At 44.6% G+C, this 17,247-nt stretch overlaps 1 protein-coding gene across 1 annotated transcript in view; it reads left to right on the top strand.

Annotated features, from left to right (window-relative positions):
* The window catches only part of SYN3 (synapsin III), a 210,696-nt gene extending 193,542 nt beyond the window's left edge, over positions 1 to 17,154 (top strand). The window contains exons 11-13 of the mRNA XM_074902388.1: positions 4,220 to 4,304; positions 5,766 to 6,042; positions 14,213 to 17,154. Of these exons, the coding sequence (XP_074758489.1) occupies positions 4,220 to 4,304; positions 5,766 to 6,042; positions 14,213 to 14,345 (495 nt within the window). The 3' untranslated portion in view covers positions 14,346 to 17,154. The remainder of the gene's footprint in view (positions 1 to 4,219; positions 4,305 to 5,765; positions 6,043 to 14,212) is intronic.
* Positions 17,155 to 17,247: the final 93 nt, after the last annotated feature.

Below are 17,247 nucleotides of genomic sequence, written 5' to 3'. Positions count from 1 at the left end.
TAAATGAAACACACCCGAACATAATCTGTGTCTCCAGGTATATCTGCTACACCTCTTTCAGTATCTAGCAGGGAGCCAGGCATGAAGGTTTGAAGACAACAAATCTGTACAAAAGAAAGGACAGGAGAGTAAACAGGCTGGAACAGTTTCCTTTTTCACTTGAGACAAAAAAATGGGAGAAAGCAATTTATGGCTCTCTGCCTTTGTCATATGTCAGCCCACTCCTGCTAAACCAAGTGCCCAGCATGAAGGGTATTCAGGGTAACTCCAAACCAGATTTTAGCTAGAGTGAAGGGGTAAACATTTAATAGACACTAAAAATGTTTTGAGGCAGGGAAATAGGATTTACTCTGGCCAAAGTGGAATCAACAACTGCCATCTGAAATAACCAAGATATAGAGTGTATGAACTAAGAGCAAAGGGGAAGCCAAAAGAACATGGAAAGATGCATGTGTTTATTGGATTACAACAGACCTAAAATAGGGTCTAAATAATAAGAACGTAAGAACAAAAAAAAAAAAAAAAAGGTCTTGGAGGCATAGGATGTCAAATAGAGGAGTTAAATAAGTAAATGGTCTGCCTCAAGGATACAACCTAATAATATCTGTATACAAAATCAAGAAAATTAAAACCCAGAATATGTTAACTAGAATGCTTTGCTATAAAGACCTTGGTACAACGAACATTGCAGATACTGCACAAGCTACAATTACTAACAATGCTGTAACACATCGTTACAAATGTGCAGAGAGAGGTCATTACATGTGAGGCTGGTGAGATGCATACCTAAAACTGCAGGTGAAGGCTTCCACAGAATGAAGAAAAATAGTAATTCTGACTACAAGGATAGCAGTACTGAATACATAGAAATATGGACCCTTGGATATTCTATAGGTATGCATAGAATATCTATACATATTATTGGAACTGTCTATAGTAGTCTCTGGATCAAGAAAAACTGAGAAATTACTAAACTGAGTACACAACACTGACAGAGATGGAAGAAGCAAGTCATAATAGCATGAGACTGCAGCTATCAAGAAGCAAGTCAAATACCACAGTGGAACAGGAATTCAGAGAGAGTTCCCCATCTCTGTAGGTGTCTACTTCCTGGAACTGCAATATCTAAGCACAATAGGAAACAACACCCTGACCTAGCCTTAAGAAACACCCAGGTACAAATTCAGAAAGTGAGTGCATACCATTAGGTTTGATGTCCAAGGGACAGCTGTGATATCAAAAAGCAATGATATAACACAAGCAGTTTAGAAAAGATTGTTTAATAAAGTAAGAAAATTAATCAACTCCCTAGCATTAAAACTGTCTGGACATTATTTGAGACACCACTGTTTTCCAGAATGCATATATACATTTCTGATCTGCTCCTGAAGCAGGAATACAAGAAATAAACTTTTAGAGTTAAGTGGCAAAGTGATAGAGGACATTCAAGACAAACAGGAAAAAAAAAAAATCTTCCAAATTTGGAAATCTGACATTTAAGAAGACTATGCACCATCATGCAAGTAATAAAAGGAAACATAAAAAGGATAGAAATTGATTTTGAAGAGAAGATAGAGGGAAGAATGAAACAAATTCTTTGGGTTCATCAGAAGATGGAGCCCTGCCAAAGAATTGGTGGGCTCTGTGGATCATCCAAAATTAAGGGACAGAAGGAATATAGCAGGGACAGTGTGATTCTAGTAAATTTAATTGCTGAAAGTGGGGAAAATCTTAAATCAGATACATTTTTTCTGATTGGAAGGACATGGAAGAGAACAAAAACAGTGATGACCGATATTTTTAAAAATCATTAAGCCCCCAGACCCAGATGGCTACATCCAATTAACTGAATTTAGGAAGGTACTAAGCTGCCAAGAAAAAATGTGCAATTTCATTAGAAACAGTCATTGCTCCAGAGTATTAGTATACAATAAATACAAAATATGTGTTTAAAAAGTTGTAAGAATAATGTAGAAAAATGTAGATGTTATGGACCTTACAAATTATCTCAGACAATAATTTAAAGAAAAATACAGAAGACCAATAAACCAACAGAACCACACCTTAACATCTACCACGTTATTTTTGTAATGTCCCATTATTTTCCCCTCATTTATTTGAGAATTCTTTCATAAAGTGGTAGATAACAGACAATCAGTCAAAATAATGTAGCTACTGTCAAAAAGCCTTAGGCAAGATGACAGACAGGAACTATTAAAGAAAGCAAGTGGTGGGGGGTAGAAGGCAAAGTTTAATTGTGGAGCAGAAGCTGGCCTCAGATAAAGACATAGATATGAGAGATGAAGTTAGCAGAGGGGATATTTACAGGATGCTAAGTCTAGTCATGTTGATAATTGGGTTGGTGGAGCCCAGGACAGGATAAGATGTTAATGACAACCTGATTTCATGGTTACAGCTGTGGTTCTCTTCTCACCTCTCTGCCCCAACTCCGTTCTTCCCTCTCACTGTTTCCCTTCCAAAGGCAGAAGGCTGGTCCTCACCCTTCCATATCTGAGCCTCAAAACCCTGTTTTGTCTTCATCTCTGAGAAGTCTTGGGTGGGCTGTAGGCAAAGGCTGTAGAGGTGAATATGAGATCTGATTCTCTTCCTTTGGGTGCTCTAATCAGGATGCGTCACAGCATTAGGACAATAAATTTCCACCAACACCAAGGCAAGGTTTAGTGTCCCAAGCTATGTAGGACTAGAAGCCATGAATGGAAAATTCCCAGATTTTCCTCCCTGTCCATTTGCAAGTCCCAGATAAATAATGTAAAATATGGGCTTGTAACCTCATTGCGTTTATGTTAGTCAATTGAAACATTTCAATGCTTCCAACTGTGAAACACTTCTTCCCATTTCCAGAATCACTTGGCTCATTCTCCTGACCTTCCAGGAGCCTTGAAGAACCTTTCATCATTGTGTTCTCCATGTAAATAATCCATCATGTACCAGCCTATCTATCTCCATCTTCCCCTGCTTTCATAAATAATTTTGTGCAATAGGCTTACTCAGACTTCTGTTAACTTTGGAGTGGCCCTTTGTGCAACAGTTCTGTGTTGCTTAATCTGTTTATTAAAATATCTGTCAAAAAGAATAAACAGTGAGAGAGAAGGAAGTGCAGATGGCACCAACCTACTTGCATTAGTCAGGACCAGGGATGGCAGTGAAGAACATCCAACAGAGCTATTTATGTTCATCAAAACAACAGCAAATAAAACTCCATATGGAAAATTGAGAGGTAAGATAAGATGGGGGTAGAGAGAGTGTGAACATAAACAATGCAAATGGCACTAGCCATTCCCCTTGAGTAAGACTTTGTTGCATACCAGATAATGAAAAACATTGCTCAGCCTATGGTTGTGTTGACAAGGGAGAAGTGGGAAATTAGGATGCAGAAGAAATGAGCTGATGGTGTATACAGAAAACCAAGATACCACATCATCTGGAATAATGTAAGCAGACCTGCCTCTGGTACCTGCAGAAGGAATCACAAAGCTGGGAAAGAGAATTGTGTGATGAAAACAATTAAGGGCCTGGAAACATTCCCACGGAGGGTCCAAAGGGACTCGGTCTCTTTCTCTAACTTTAGAAAGGAGGTTAATGAGAGAGAGGGCAGTAAACGTGTGCAAAACAATGAATGGCCTAGCAAGGGCAGGTTGTCAGAACTGTTCTCAAAACTCAGAACAAAGCAATGGAGTTAAGAAATGGGAAAGGCAGTGAGGCTGAGAGCTGAGTACAACTCAAAGAGTCTGGGTGTAAATATCAAAATATCTGGAACTGTTGCAAAGACTGTGGAGCGGATAAACTTCATGTTTCAGGGTTGAAGCTGACCTTTGCTTATTAGCAATCAAGAGGAGACCCATTAGGGTAAAGAGATTATTACTCCATAAATGATTCCATGGTTCATCCCTCCTTCTTTTCGAACATCTGGTGCTGGCAACTGTCCAAAATGGGAGATGGGACTAAGAGACCCCCTTGGGCCTGATAGATTTGATAATTCCTGGTTGCCTAAAAAACACTCTAAAATGTAACTTCATTGTTATTCCCTGTGAGCAAACAACTTTTGTGCTCTTTATTACTCAGCTCTCCATTTTAGTCCCATGATTTCTACCAGCCTGTGTGTGTATTTAAGGAACACTTCATGACTCTGCAGTTCCTGTTACCTCAGGGCTTCTCTTTGGGAACTCTGTATTAACTGGAATGGCTTTTCTTCTTCTAGCCTCCACAAGTTCAGCCTGCATCAGTTAGGTCTCAGACCAGACCTCAGCTTGGACAACTGTCTCAACAACGCCCTACTCCCCAAGGTACAGTTCTCTGAGTACCATGACAGTGTAGACTGTGAGACTATCAGTTTGCCTTCTTAATTAAAACTATGAGGAAAAGGTTTGACTCATCATTCCAACTCACCAACAAGCAGGCAGCAAATGCAGTGCACTGCTAAAGCAGCTGCTGTCATATTCCACGGCAGCTCAGAAAGCGGTATGAAAATTTGATACAGATCCAGTTGATACTGCTGTTAGGACTTGGCTCAGCAAAACAAAGTCACTGAACTGGCACTGGAGCAGGATTCTGGGCAGATTGTATTTGTGTTTGCCCAAAGCTGTAGTGGCTACAACCGTTAAGTTGTGATGGGAAAATGCTAGTACTCTCAGGCCTGGAACAGACACTGTGGTGATGCCAGGATCCTTGATCCATTTGTCCAGGTGTTCCCCTGTCAGCAGGAGTACCCCCCCAACTCCTCCTGGCAGCAGCAGCAGGTTTGACTCATGTGGCTTGGTCAGAACAACAGGTTTGGTTTATTGTCCTAATTTACACTGAGGTGATGGAAGCACAGGGCTGCCCCACGGGTACCCAGACCACATCAGCCTCTCAATTCACATAACTAATTAGACCCTTCTTTTTGCCACCTTTGTCCCTTCTTTTCTCCACTTCAACCTCCTACCAAATTAACACCCACCTCTAATTATCTTTTCCTCATTGGTCACTTTTGCTGTATCCAAAATTTAGTATTTCTGATACCAAATGCATCTATGTAATTTTGGCATTACATGGTATTACAGATATGAATTGTTGGCCTTGCAGGATACTACTCCCCATCTGCCTACAGTGCTCCCCTTCAATTCTCTGTGAAGTTTTTTCTCACATAACTCCCCCCTGACTACCTGTGAAATCGAGCCAGCCCTCACAACAGTACCTGTAACTTTTGTCAGCTTCTCACACCGTTTTCTGTCATGTCCAGCAATTTCTCATGTCACATCCAATTGTTTTCTACATCCTCTTCAGTTTTGAGAGCCTGCTCCCAATATGGCTGAAGTCACCTGGAGACAATGCTGAAACAGATATATGGATAGTAATAGGGTGTACAGTCTTACATCAGACTGCTGGGCCCATGAAGAGTCTGTTGACCCAAACCAGCAGCTTTCATTTTCTGCAGAGAACTGATTCTCCAGTGACTTCCTTCCCAATGCCTGAAGTGCTTGCCACGGATAAGAAATATTAGTTACATGGAAGAGTACAACATGCTGAAGTGACTCCCTTCAGGGAGAGTGGCAGAGCTTCTTTAGTGCTGAAAGAGGTTGAGAACTCTAAAGACATAGGCACAACACCAGTTTTAGGCCTATAAGAGAGGTTTTCCCTTATCCCTCTGCATGAAGCTACTCTGAAGAGTCTCTTCCCTTAGCAAAATCCATTCTTCCATATAGATGCTCCTTGCCTGTTGTCCACCACATGCACTTTCTCATGTTTATGCCTAATGTCCCTTTCAGGTGGACCACGCCAGCCTCAAGGATCTCAGCCTCCATGGACAAACGCACCTCCACGGCAACAGCCTCAGAGTCCCCAGTCCACTTCACCTCAGCAGCAAAGGTCACCTGGATCTCCACAGCAAGTCCAATCAGCAACTGGGTCCTCTCCAGTCCAGGCTTCCAAGGCAGGCGTGTTCCCTCCACAGCAGCCTAGACCTCCTGCTCAAGGCCGAGCTACTAGACAGGCAAGCCCCACTGAAACATCCATGCAGCAAGCCACCCCATACCAACATCTGAAGTAGGTGCTCTGTTAAACTGCTAATATTTGTAGATAGTAGAATAAAGCTGTCAAAAAGTACCCTTAGCTGATATGAAGAACATATCACTCTGTTGTCAGGCAGAAGTCCCCAGGGACAAAGGTGGGGACAAATGTGAATGACTTGAGAGGTATATATGCCTGGGCGTAACAGGCCACCATTGACCTGATGTCAGGAAGAACAAGTTGTACTTGATATCTCTAAGCTTTCACATTCTTCCTCTTGTTCATTTGTTCATTGTTAATTGTGCACTCTACTCCAGCCATATCAACACAACTACCACCTTCCCAGCAGGGTGTACATTATTTGGCAAGAAAGGTCACCAAGAGTCATTCCTTCACTATTGCCTGAATGCAGAAGTCACACAAGGTTCTCTACCAGCAATTTTTTGTAACTGGTAGCAAAAATGTGGATCGGGGGGAAGTAAAAGTGGTACCGCTCATATATATAAAAATCCAGATGGTGACTGTATGTTTAAGCGCTCTTCTGGAGCAGAGAATGTTGCTGAATTCTTGTGGATCTTTGGTAGTGTCACCAAAATCCAGGATAAAATAACTTATCGACACCAATTTGATGCAGATAAGCAGACACTTCTTTATTGACGGCCGGACGTGTAGGGGAGTGCTCTCACCAACAACACGTGCCAGCCACCAGAATCAGACATCTTATATAGAACTTACTCATACATATTCATTAAGTCTTCATACATAAGCATGCAACTTCCAAGAAATCATTAACATATTCTCCTCCTATTTCTGATTCTGCGCAGTAGAGGTTAGAAATGTCTAGAAATGGGTCTGGGGTGTAATGTGAGTAGGTGGTCCATGAGTCGGTGGTCGCGATCTCCCCCTGATGGAATTACCTTTTGCTTAAGGACACAGTTTTCTTGGCAGGTACCTGCAAGCTGTTATGGTTACTGCCCTCAGTTCCCATTAATCCTGGAACTTGACAACTACTTGCATTCTTCTAGTCCTATACATGTATTATAAATCCGTTTACAAATCACCTCATGTTTTGTTACCTAAGTTCTAACTGTTCCTACTAAACAATTTTGACCAGTCCCTTCAGCCTTGGTACAGGGCTGTACAGGGGATTTTAGAGTAGCAGTCAGTTGCTAGATTCAAAATACAATAAATATAAAATAAATTATTTTTACTAAAATATCCCTTAATTCTATACTTATATTAAAATCAATAATCAGTAACAGTAGCAGGCTTTACTACCACCCTTCATGGAGTGTACCTGGCAGGAAAGATTGGCAAAAAGTGTTTGGTGTTGACAAAAGGTTGACACAAAAGGAAATTGGTATGAACAGGCCAGAAAAAACATATAGGCTAGGAATGGGGAAGAGAGTTTCTAGGCAACAGAGACGTAATGTTCTGGAACATGCTTTCATTGACGTTGTCCTGGTTCATCTAGGATAGGGTTAAGTTTCCCCAGAATGTGGGGAGGGAGCTCTAGCTGGGTTATTCAATACCATGCTGATGTCAGATCCAGGCGCCAGGTGTGGGAAGAGCTGGGGGCACGTGTGGTGTTCGTGGTCAGTACCCTCACTGCTGTACTCCATGTGGTGTATCCCTTACTCTGTTCATTGTCATTACTGTCATTGTTGTTGTTTGTTTTTTTTATTTGTTACACTGTTGTACAAAGATTTTTTCTTTATTTCAACCCCAGGGTTTATATTTTACTCCCTGCCTCAACTGATCCAAGGGTGGGGGAGGGACAATGGCAGCGTGGTGTCTGGTCCCAGCCGGGCCTAAACCACCACTGCCTTTCTTGGCACCCAACAAGGGGCTGCTGAGGGTTGAAAAAATGATCAAAAAGGGTCAGACCCTAACCAGAGTGTGTTAGAGTGATCTGTTAGGTGCAATTTTTCGTTTGTGTTGTTTGATAAGAAATATTTGCAATGCTGGCCCACTTGCTTGCATGGTGGGGCTGTATTAATCCTTATATCCACTGTATGTTCCCAGTGCTGGTGTTCGTTGGCAGTGGAAAATGTGTAAAGGGGTTTGTTTTGCTGCACTGGTTCCTGACTGCTTATAATGCCTTTGTATCGCTGTGTGTGGGAGCTGGCTGGTACCTGTTTGCTGCCTGGGCTTTTGTTAGGGGTCTCACTCCCTCTATGGGTGAGCCAGGGGAAGAGATCATCTTGTTTTTTGAGAGTTTCAACTATCCTTGGAGCATCCAGGCCAGTGTGATTGTGGCACAATGCTTTCTGAATGTCTGCCTGATTTTGGTTTAGGCCATGCAGTATTTCTCTAACAGTAGCACCACCTGGAAACCTGCCCCGAGGCCAGATGATAGTGAGTGGCAAGGTGTGTGGGAAGAGATGGGCAAATGCTTGGGTCAGTGGTCGCCTCCAATGCTTTGAAATTTCACTCCTGAACAAATGCAGAGCCCTGATAAACTGGCAGAGTGCTTAAAAAAGGTGTGTCGCCAATCTGACAAAATCCGGAAGACACAACTCACTGCAATGTGCTGGGGACTTGCCCATGCCTACCGTGTCCTTTTTAACACTACTCACTGCCCTCAAGGGCGAAAAAGGGCTGCAGGATCTGAAAGTGAACTTACTGGTACAGCAGCTGGGCTAGGGGTACAACCAGTGCCAGTAACAGTTGCCCCCACTAGTGCAGCAGCTGGGCCAGAGGGACAAGCAGTGCAAGTATCAGTTGCCCCAATACAGAAAACAAAATATACCAAAAGGCCTGCAAAGTAGGGGATGGAGATGAGCCAGGCCCAGCATGGGAACAGGAGGAAGGACCAGAGGCGATCATCGGATCTCTATGCCCGACTGAGATGCAAGATATGCGGAGAGATTTCAGCTGCCTGGGAGGCAAGCAGATTTGCACCTGGCTGCTCGATGCTGGGACAATGGAGCCAGTGCTTTTGAGATGGAGGGGAGAGAGGCCAAGCAGCTGAGACCTTTGGCCAAGGAGGCTGGTATTGATAGGGAAATAGGGAAACAGACTCAAACCCTCAGCCTTTGGAAGCGACTCCTGCTCAGTGTAAGGGAGAGGCACCCCTATAAGGATGATATCCTATGTCAGTTAAGCAAATGGACGAGCATTGAGAAAGGCATCCAGAACCTCAGGGAACTGGCTGTGTTCGATATGATCTATGGTGATCTGAATGATAAGTAATCACCTATGGACCCAGATCAGGCCCCTTGCACACACCTGATGTGGCGAAAGTTCCTGAAGAGTGCACCAGAAGCACACTCGAAAGCAATGGCAATAGTGTCCTGGTGGACAGACACACACACTCTAACAGTGGATGGAGTGGTTGGCCAGCTGTGGTAATATGAGAAACCGCCCTTCATCTCAACATTCCTGGGTTTCAGCTGTAAAGGAACTGTCTCAGAGGGTCCAAAAACTGGAAGAGGACATGTTGTACATTCCACCTGCATGGGCCGATGTCTCAGCCATTAAAAGTAAACGTTTCCCCGCCCAAGAGAAAGGCGGTAGAAGGTAAACACCACAGGGCATCCTGTGGTTTTTCCTCTGCGACCATGGAGAAAACATGAGGAGGTGGGATGGACAGCCCACTGCTGCCCTAGCTGCACGAGTAGAGCAGCTGAAAGGGAAGACCATCACAAAAGGGGAGTCCTCCAAGAAAAGCGAAGCTCCAGTGTCCAGTCGGAAATCCCTCAGACAGAATAGAATGGCCAACGTTATGTCTGACCCTCTTGAGGAGACCAGTGAATCATTCTGGCAGGAAGCCTTCTTAGAAAGGTGAGTGATGCTGAGCAGGATTAGAGGGGCCCTGTCTCCAGCCAGGGAGAGGAAAGGGATAATCGGATTTACTGGACAGTGTGGATCCGATGGCCTGCTACATCAGACCCACAAGAGTATGAGGCTTTGGTGGACACTGGCACTCAGTGCACCCTGATGCCATCGAGCTACAGTGGGGTTAAACCCATCTGTATCACCGGAGTGACAGGGGGATCCCAACAGCTGACCCTATTGGAAGCTGAAGTGAGCCTGACTGGGAGGGATTGGCATAAGCACCCCATGGTGACTGGCCCAGATGCCCCGTGCATCCTGGGCATAGACTATCTCAGGAGAGGGTACTTGAGAGACCCAAAAGGGTACCGATGGGCTTTTGGTGTAGCTGCCCTGGAGGAGGCTGAACAGTTGTCCACCTTACCCGGCCTCTCAGAGGATCCCTCAGTGGTGGGGCGGCTTAAGGTTGAGGAGCAGCGAGTGCCGACTGCTACCAGGAAGGTGCACCTGCGGCAGTACCGCACCAACCGAGATTCCTTGGTCCCCATCCATCAGCTGATGCGTCTACTAGAAAGCCAGAAGGTGATCAGCAAAACTCACTCACCCTTCAACAGCCCTATATGGCCAGTGAGAAAGCCTAATGGCGAATGGAGGCTAACTGTGGACTACCGTGGCCTGAATGAAGTTACGCCAGCAATTACTGCTGCAGTGCCAGACATGCTAGAGCTCCAGTATGAACTGGAGTTGAAGATAGCCAAGTGGTACGCCATGATTGACATTGCTAACGCGTTCTTCTCCATTCCAATAGCACCAGAGTGCAGGCCACAGTTTGCGTTCACTTGGAGAGGCATCCAGTACACCTGGAATCGATTGTCCCAGGGGTGGAACCACAGCTCCACCATTTGCCATGGACTGGTCCATACTGCACTGGAGAAAGGTGGGGCTCCAGAACACCTGCCATACATTGATGACATCATTGTATGGGGGGACACAGCCGAGGAAGTCTTTGAGAAAGGGAAGAAGATAATTGAAATCTTCCTGAAGCCCAGCTTTGCCATGAAGCAGAAGAAAGTTAAGGGGCCTGCAAGGGAAATTAAATTCCTAGGAATAAAATGGCAAGATGGGCATCGCCACATCCCAATGGAGGAAATAAACAAGATGACAGCCACGGCCCCACCAACCTCTAAAAAGGAGACTGTCTTTCCTGGGCGCTGTGGGGTTCTGGAGAATGCACACCCCTAACTACAGCCTGATTGTGAGCCCTCTCTACCATGTAACCCATAAGAAGAATGATTTTGAATGGGGCCTTGAGCAACAACAATCCTTTGAACAGATTAAACAGGAGATTGCCCAAGCAGTAGCCCTCGGGCCAGTCCAGGAAGAGCAGGAAATTAAGAACATGCTCTACACAGTACCCGGGGAGAATGGCCCTACCTGGAGCCTCTGGCAGAGAGCACCTGGGGAAACGCGAGGCCGAACTCTAGGCTTTTGGAGCCAGGGATACAATGGTTCTGAAGCTAATTACACACCAAATGAGAAGGAAATACTGGCAGCGTACGAAGGATTAGGTCTGCCTCAGAAATGGTCAGTGCTGAAACACAGCTCCTCCTGGCACCCCGACTGCCGGTGCTGGGATGGATGTTCAAAGGAAAGGCCTCGTCCACGCATCATGCAACATATGCCATGTGGAGTAAATGCGTTGTGTTGATAACACAACATGCTCAAATAGGAAACGCCAGCTACCCAATAATATAGGAGGTGATAATGAACTGGCCAGAGAGCAAAGATACTGGGATGTCACCAGAACAGGAGGTGACATGTGCTAAGGAGGCCCCACCATATAACGAGCTGCCGGATGAGGAGAAGCAATATGCCCTGTTCACTGATGGGTCTTGTCACATCGTGGTAAAACACTGACAAAGCAAGGCTGCTGTGTGGAGTCCCACACGACGGGTCACTGAAGCTGCTGAGGGACAGGGTGAATCGAGCCAGTTCGCAGAGGTGAAAGCCATCCAGCTTGCTTTGGATATTGCTGATCGGGAAAAGTGGCCTAGGCTCTACCTCTACACTGACTCATGGGCGGTGGCAAATACCCTGTGGAAATGGTTGCAGCAATGGAAACAGAGCAACTGGCAACGTAAGGGTAAAACTGTCTGGGCTGCTGAAGTATGGCAGGACATTGCAGCCCGTGTGGAAAACCTCGTTGTGAAGGTGCGCCATGTGGATGCCCATGTACCCAAGAGTCGGGCCACTGACAAACATCGACACAACCAGCAGGCAGACCAAGTTGCTAAGATTAGAGTTGCTCAGGTGGACTTGGACTGGCAGCGCAAAGGTGAACTGTTCATAGCTCGGTGGGCCCATGAGACCTCGGGCCACCAAGTTAGAGATGCAACATACAGGTGGGCTCGAGATCGAGGGGTGGACCTTACTATTGACACCATTGAAGAGATCATCCACAGAAGTGAGACGTGTGCTGCAATCAAACATGCCAAAGCGGGTGAAGCCCCAGCAGCATGGAGAGCGATGGCTGAAATATAGATATGGAGAGGCCTAGCAGATCGACTACATCACACTGCCACAGACCCGCCACAGGAAGCGCCATGTGCTCACAATGGTGGAAGTAACCACTGGATGGCTGGAAACTTACCTAGCCCCCCCACACCACTGCCCAGAACACTATCCTGGGCCTTGAAACCCAAATCCTGTGACAACACAGCACCTCAGAGAGAACTGAGTCAGACAACAGAACCCACTTCCAAAACAACCTCCTAGATGCCTGGCAGAACATGGCTTCGAGTGGGTCTACCACATCCCCCACCATGCACAAGCCTCTGGGAACATTGAGCGCTACAACAGACTGTTAAAAAACACATTGAAAACAATGGGAGGTGGGACCTTCAAAATCTGGGACGCGCATCTAGCAAAGGCCACCTGATTAGTCAGCACAAGAGGATCTGCCTGTTGAGCTGGCCTGGCTTATTCAAAACCTCCACGTGCTGTAGATGGGGATAAAATACCTGCGGTGCGCATGAGGAATATATTGGGAAAAATGGTCTGGTTTAGTCCTGCACCAGGCAAAGGTAAAGGCAAACCCATCCACGGGATTGCTTTTGCCGAAGGACCTGGGTGTACCTGGTGGGTGATGCAGGACTATGGAGAGCTCAGATGTGTACCACAGGGCGACTTGATTCTGGGTGAGAACATACCGTGAGTTATACTGTGCCGTTGTTCGTTATTTTGTTATTGTTAACTGCTAAATGGCAGTTGGACGTGACACAGATGGTATAGAGTAAAAGGGTGGATTATGTCGTGGTTCATCTAGGAGAGGGTTAAGTTTCCCCAGAACGTGGGGAGGGAGCTTTAGCCGGGTTATTCAGTACCATGCTGATGTCAGATCGGGGCACCATGCGTGGGAGAGCTGGGGGTACCTGTTGTGTTCATGGTCGGTACCCTCACTTGCTGTACTCCCTGCGGTGTATCTCTTATCCTGTTCTTTGTTATTACTGTTACTGTTGCTCTTGTTTGGTTTATTTGTTATACTGTTGTATTAATTTTTTTTCCTTATTTCAACCCTGGGGTTTATATTTTACTCCCTGCCCTGACCGGTCCAAGGGTGGGGGAAGGACAACGGCGGCATGGTTTCAGATCCCGGCAGGGCCTAAACCACCACAGATGTCTACAAAACCAAGGCAAACCAAGAGGAATGTACGTACAGATCAAAGTGTTGATCGTAAGGATGCAGTCGCCACACTCTATATCTGGTACTTTAATTCAGAGTCTGGTCTTGTGCTGAATGCCCATTATTGACCAGGAGAAACCACTCAGTGACAAAGCATGGTAGTGGGGAAAATTGGGAAATTTACTTCAAAAGCAGAATCCTGATCTAAGCTTAAACACTAGCAGATACACACCCAGCAGGAACAGCGTGGCCAATCAAAAGACCTGCATAATAACACAGCTGAGAGTCAGAGCAGACATGCCAGGGAGGGCGGGCAACTGCACACATTGCAGGGGACACGGCTACCAGCTTACCAAACCTCTCATGCTCTCACATCTGAAAGGACAGGACCATCATTCATGGTACAGCTGATGAGAGACAGGTGACCGTCAGTATGCATACATTCTTCTGTATTAGTAGTGAAATGACTTAAATGTGCCTCAGACCAGTTGCACCAAATGGCAACTGCATACTTTTAGTCAGACATTTTCATAATCACTTACTTGTCTGGACTGCGATACTGGAGCCATATGTCTATGCCCACCCCTCTTCCTGCCCCCATTCCTGGGTCTTTTAGCATATGGAGACTCTCCTTCCTAACCTCTCTTCATCCTTGAATTTGTCTGTGTCGTGTAACACAAAGCATCAGTAACCAGCTTTGAACTACCACCTTCCCCTGCTGAGTCTGAACTCTGTTTTCTGTTTCAGCAAATCAGTGTCCCTGACAAACACCTTCAGTATATCTGAATCATCTCAGCGGGGAAATGCCAATGAGGATGAAGCAAAAGCTGAGACCATCCGCAACCTGAGGAAATCATTTGCTAGCCTGTTTTCCGATTAACAGCCCTGAAGCTGGATATGTGCTTTTTGTCAGCTCTCACTCTTCATATCAGCATATCTGATGTCATCCTGGAATAGATTCAATGGTACCCAGCAATTTATAACACCTGGGTAAAGGGAATTTAGAAAACTATAGTTGTTTTAATACAATATTAAAACAATATAGTTGTTTTAATATTGTTTTAATACAATATTCTAATAACTGTCTGAAAAGTGACTGTATAAAAGTGGCACTATTTAATTGGTTTTTGTGCATAATCAGAATCACATCTGTTCAAATGACTGAGTTGTAAAGCAAATTTTACTCTTGCTAACCCCTGTGGAGTCACAGTTAACACAGTGCAAACTAGATTTTATTTTGATTGCATATAGTTACTACAATTGCTAAATTCCAATTACTGAATACTTACTGAGGTTGAACTAAAAAAAAAAAAAAAAAAAAGAGTCAAGAATAAGTGTTCATTGACTGATAAAAGTGAGCATGCTTGAGCACAGACACAGTGATCTGTGGAGCTTCATGACACCAACTTTGTAAGAAGTCACTTTTCAGAGAAAAACTACAAGTTAAATACAGTACCAAGCATCAGTAAGCACCAAAGATCACATGAGCAGGTCATCCAAATGGACTGCTGATTTGTTCCAAATCACTCTGCTCATAGCAGATAAAACATCTCTGTTTCACACCTTCCATTTATGTCCCCTGCACATGAGAGAAAAATGTCATGTTCTAACCCTGTAGCGTTAGTTCAAAAGTAACCTGAGATGGGCCTTCCACACAAAAAACTTCCCCTGCCCTTGGAAACACTAGAGTTCACATTTCACACAAATTCCAGACAAAACCCAGCTACCTCAAGCACTTTAGTGACTTGGTCACATCTGGCTAAGTATGTCCCATGGGAACATGCTTAATTAATAACAGAGCTGATGAAGTGCACATACTTGTGTGCTGAGTGTTTCATAAGCCTGAACAGACAGAGAGATGGAGTGAAATCTTGTCCCCCTCCTTGAACTCCCACCAACTTCACTGGGCAAGTGCAAAATGAATGCAAGGTAACAAACGTGCAATAGAACAGGAAAACCATCCCTTACAAATAAGATGAGCTGGGGTCCATCTAGAGACATCAAACCATGGGAGGACATGTATGGGATTGCCCCCAGCAGGTAAGGATCAGTACTAGTCCTCCCCAACCACTCCCAAGAATTATTCTTACAGAGAAGACAGAGAGATACCCTTTGCCAGGTGTGCTTTTCCTCTAAGCCTGCAACACAAAATGAAACTGTGTATGAGCACAAATACAGGAACTGAGACACGGCAAAAAAATCCCAGGTATGACACAAGCTACATTCGTGATTGAAAAAAACACTCTGGTTAAATCAATGTATCTGTGGCTACTTCCACCAGCTGAGAACCTACCCATTGCACCATGCTTTTTCTATTTATAACACACCTAATGAAGGCACCTATCCTCATCCCACCTACTTGACTTTTCTTCAAGTTTTGTCCAATACTTTACTCACAAACAACACATACAGCTTCAAGGTCAGACTTTTTACTTTGTGCTTCCCCTTAGCAACTTCACCTTGACAACACTTAGGAATGCCCAGGGAGGCAGGGAGGTCAGCAAGTTAAAAACATTTGAGCCAATGGCACAGATCCTTGCTGCCACTTAAACAGGGAGATCCCCAAAGCACCAAAAGCAGCAGCAGAACTTGCCATCTTGGATCTTATGATTCACTGGTGGGAAAAAGCCAAATAAGCAATTGCTTCCTGCATAGCATCTGTAATGAATGTCTAAATCCAGTGCAGTCATCTGGACCTTGTATGACCTACCCCTGAGCAGGCCTTTACACATATAATGGCTTTTGTGACCTGTGCACTTTCAGACAAGCAACAGCATAGCTTTTCCAGGTTGGGAGGCTCTTGAGAGTCATCTGAATCAATGTTTTATACCTCAAGTTCAGTATGATTGAACCACCCTATTCTCTGATGATTTTTTTTTCTTTTCAATTCTGTGTTATCCTAAGCAGTTTACAATGTAGCATCATAAATACATGTCACTGTCTGAGAAAAACAGACCCTGATGTTTTGCAATCTCCAGGAGCAATAAAATAGTGACAAATGGCCCTGAGCAAGCACTGTCCCACTGGCAAGAACAATAGCATATTAACAGGCTCCACTCTATAGAGACGAGATAATACAATCCTGATGGAAGAGGATTTCCTCAGCATGGTTTATGTCTTTCCCTACTAAGTGGTGTGAGCTGCAAAGACAGAAATAAAAGCTTACTGCCAGAATCCTCAATTGCTTAATCCCCTGAATCTTTTTGTCTCTCTTTCCAACACAACCTATACGAAAAAATAAGCAACTAGTGACTAGTACAGCACAGCCCCACAAATTGACCCCAGTTCATCACTGAAACCACAACAGCTGGATCATTTGCTGATGCTGCATTTGAACACAGCAGGGTTGTCCTCCAACAGACAACAATGAAAGATAGCACTGTTGACCTGATACCCAGCAGTGCCTCAGATCTCTTCATCTGCCTACAGCTCCCAGCTGTCATCTTTCCAGGGACAAGCAAACTGAATGACATCTCCCTTCCAGTTTGCAAAAACAAGTAAAAGCAACAGGCACTCACTCTCAGCTTAACTTGGTTACTCCAATAGTTCCTGAAAAGCATCTTCAGTTCTATCCACAGAAATGCTTTAGTAAAAACATTGATTTCTTAAGTTAAAATGATGAAACTCTATATTTTGTCCTATAAATGCTGCAACAGTACACTTCAATCTACAACAATGATGCTCACACACTAAAAGCTGTGGCTAGCAGGCAATTCACCATCATATATTCAGGTTACCACCTTCGATGCGGGGTTTCTCTTCCAAAATCCCTACAATCTAAC

The sequence above is a fragment of the Athene noctua genome, chromosome 3, assembly GCF_965140245.1.
Source record: "Athene noctua chromosome 3, bAthNoc1.hap1.1, whole genome shotgun sequence".
Classification (NCBI taxonomy): domain Eukaryota; kingdom Metazoa; phylum Chordata; class Aves; order Strigiformes; family Strigidae; genus Athene; species Athene noctua.
The sequence above is the reverse complement of the archived record's forward strand: the minus strand, read 5'-3'. Positions and strand labels throughout refer to the sequence as shown.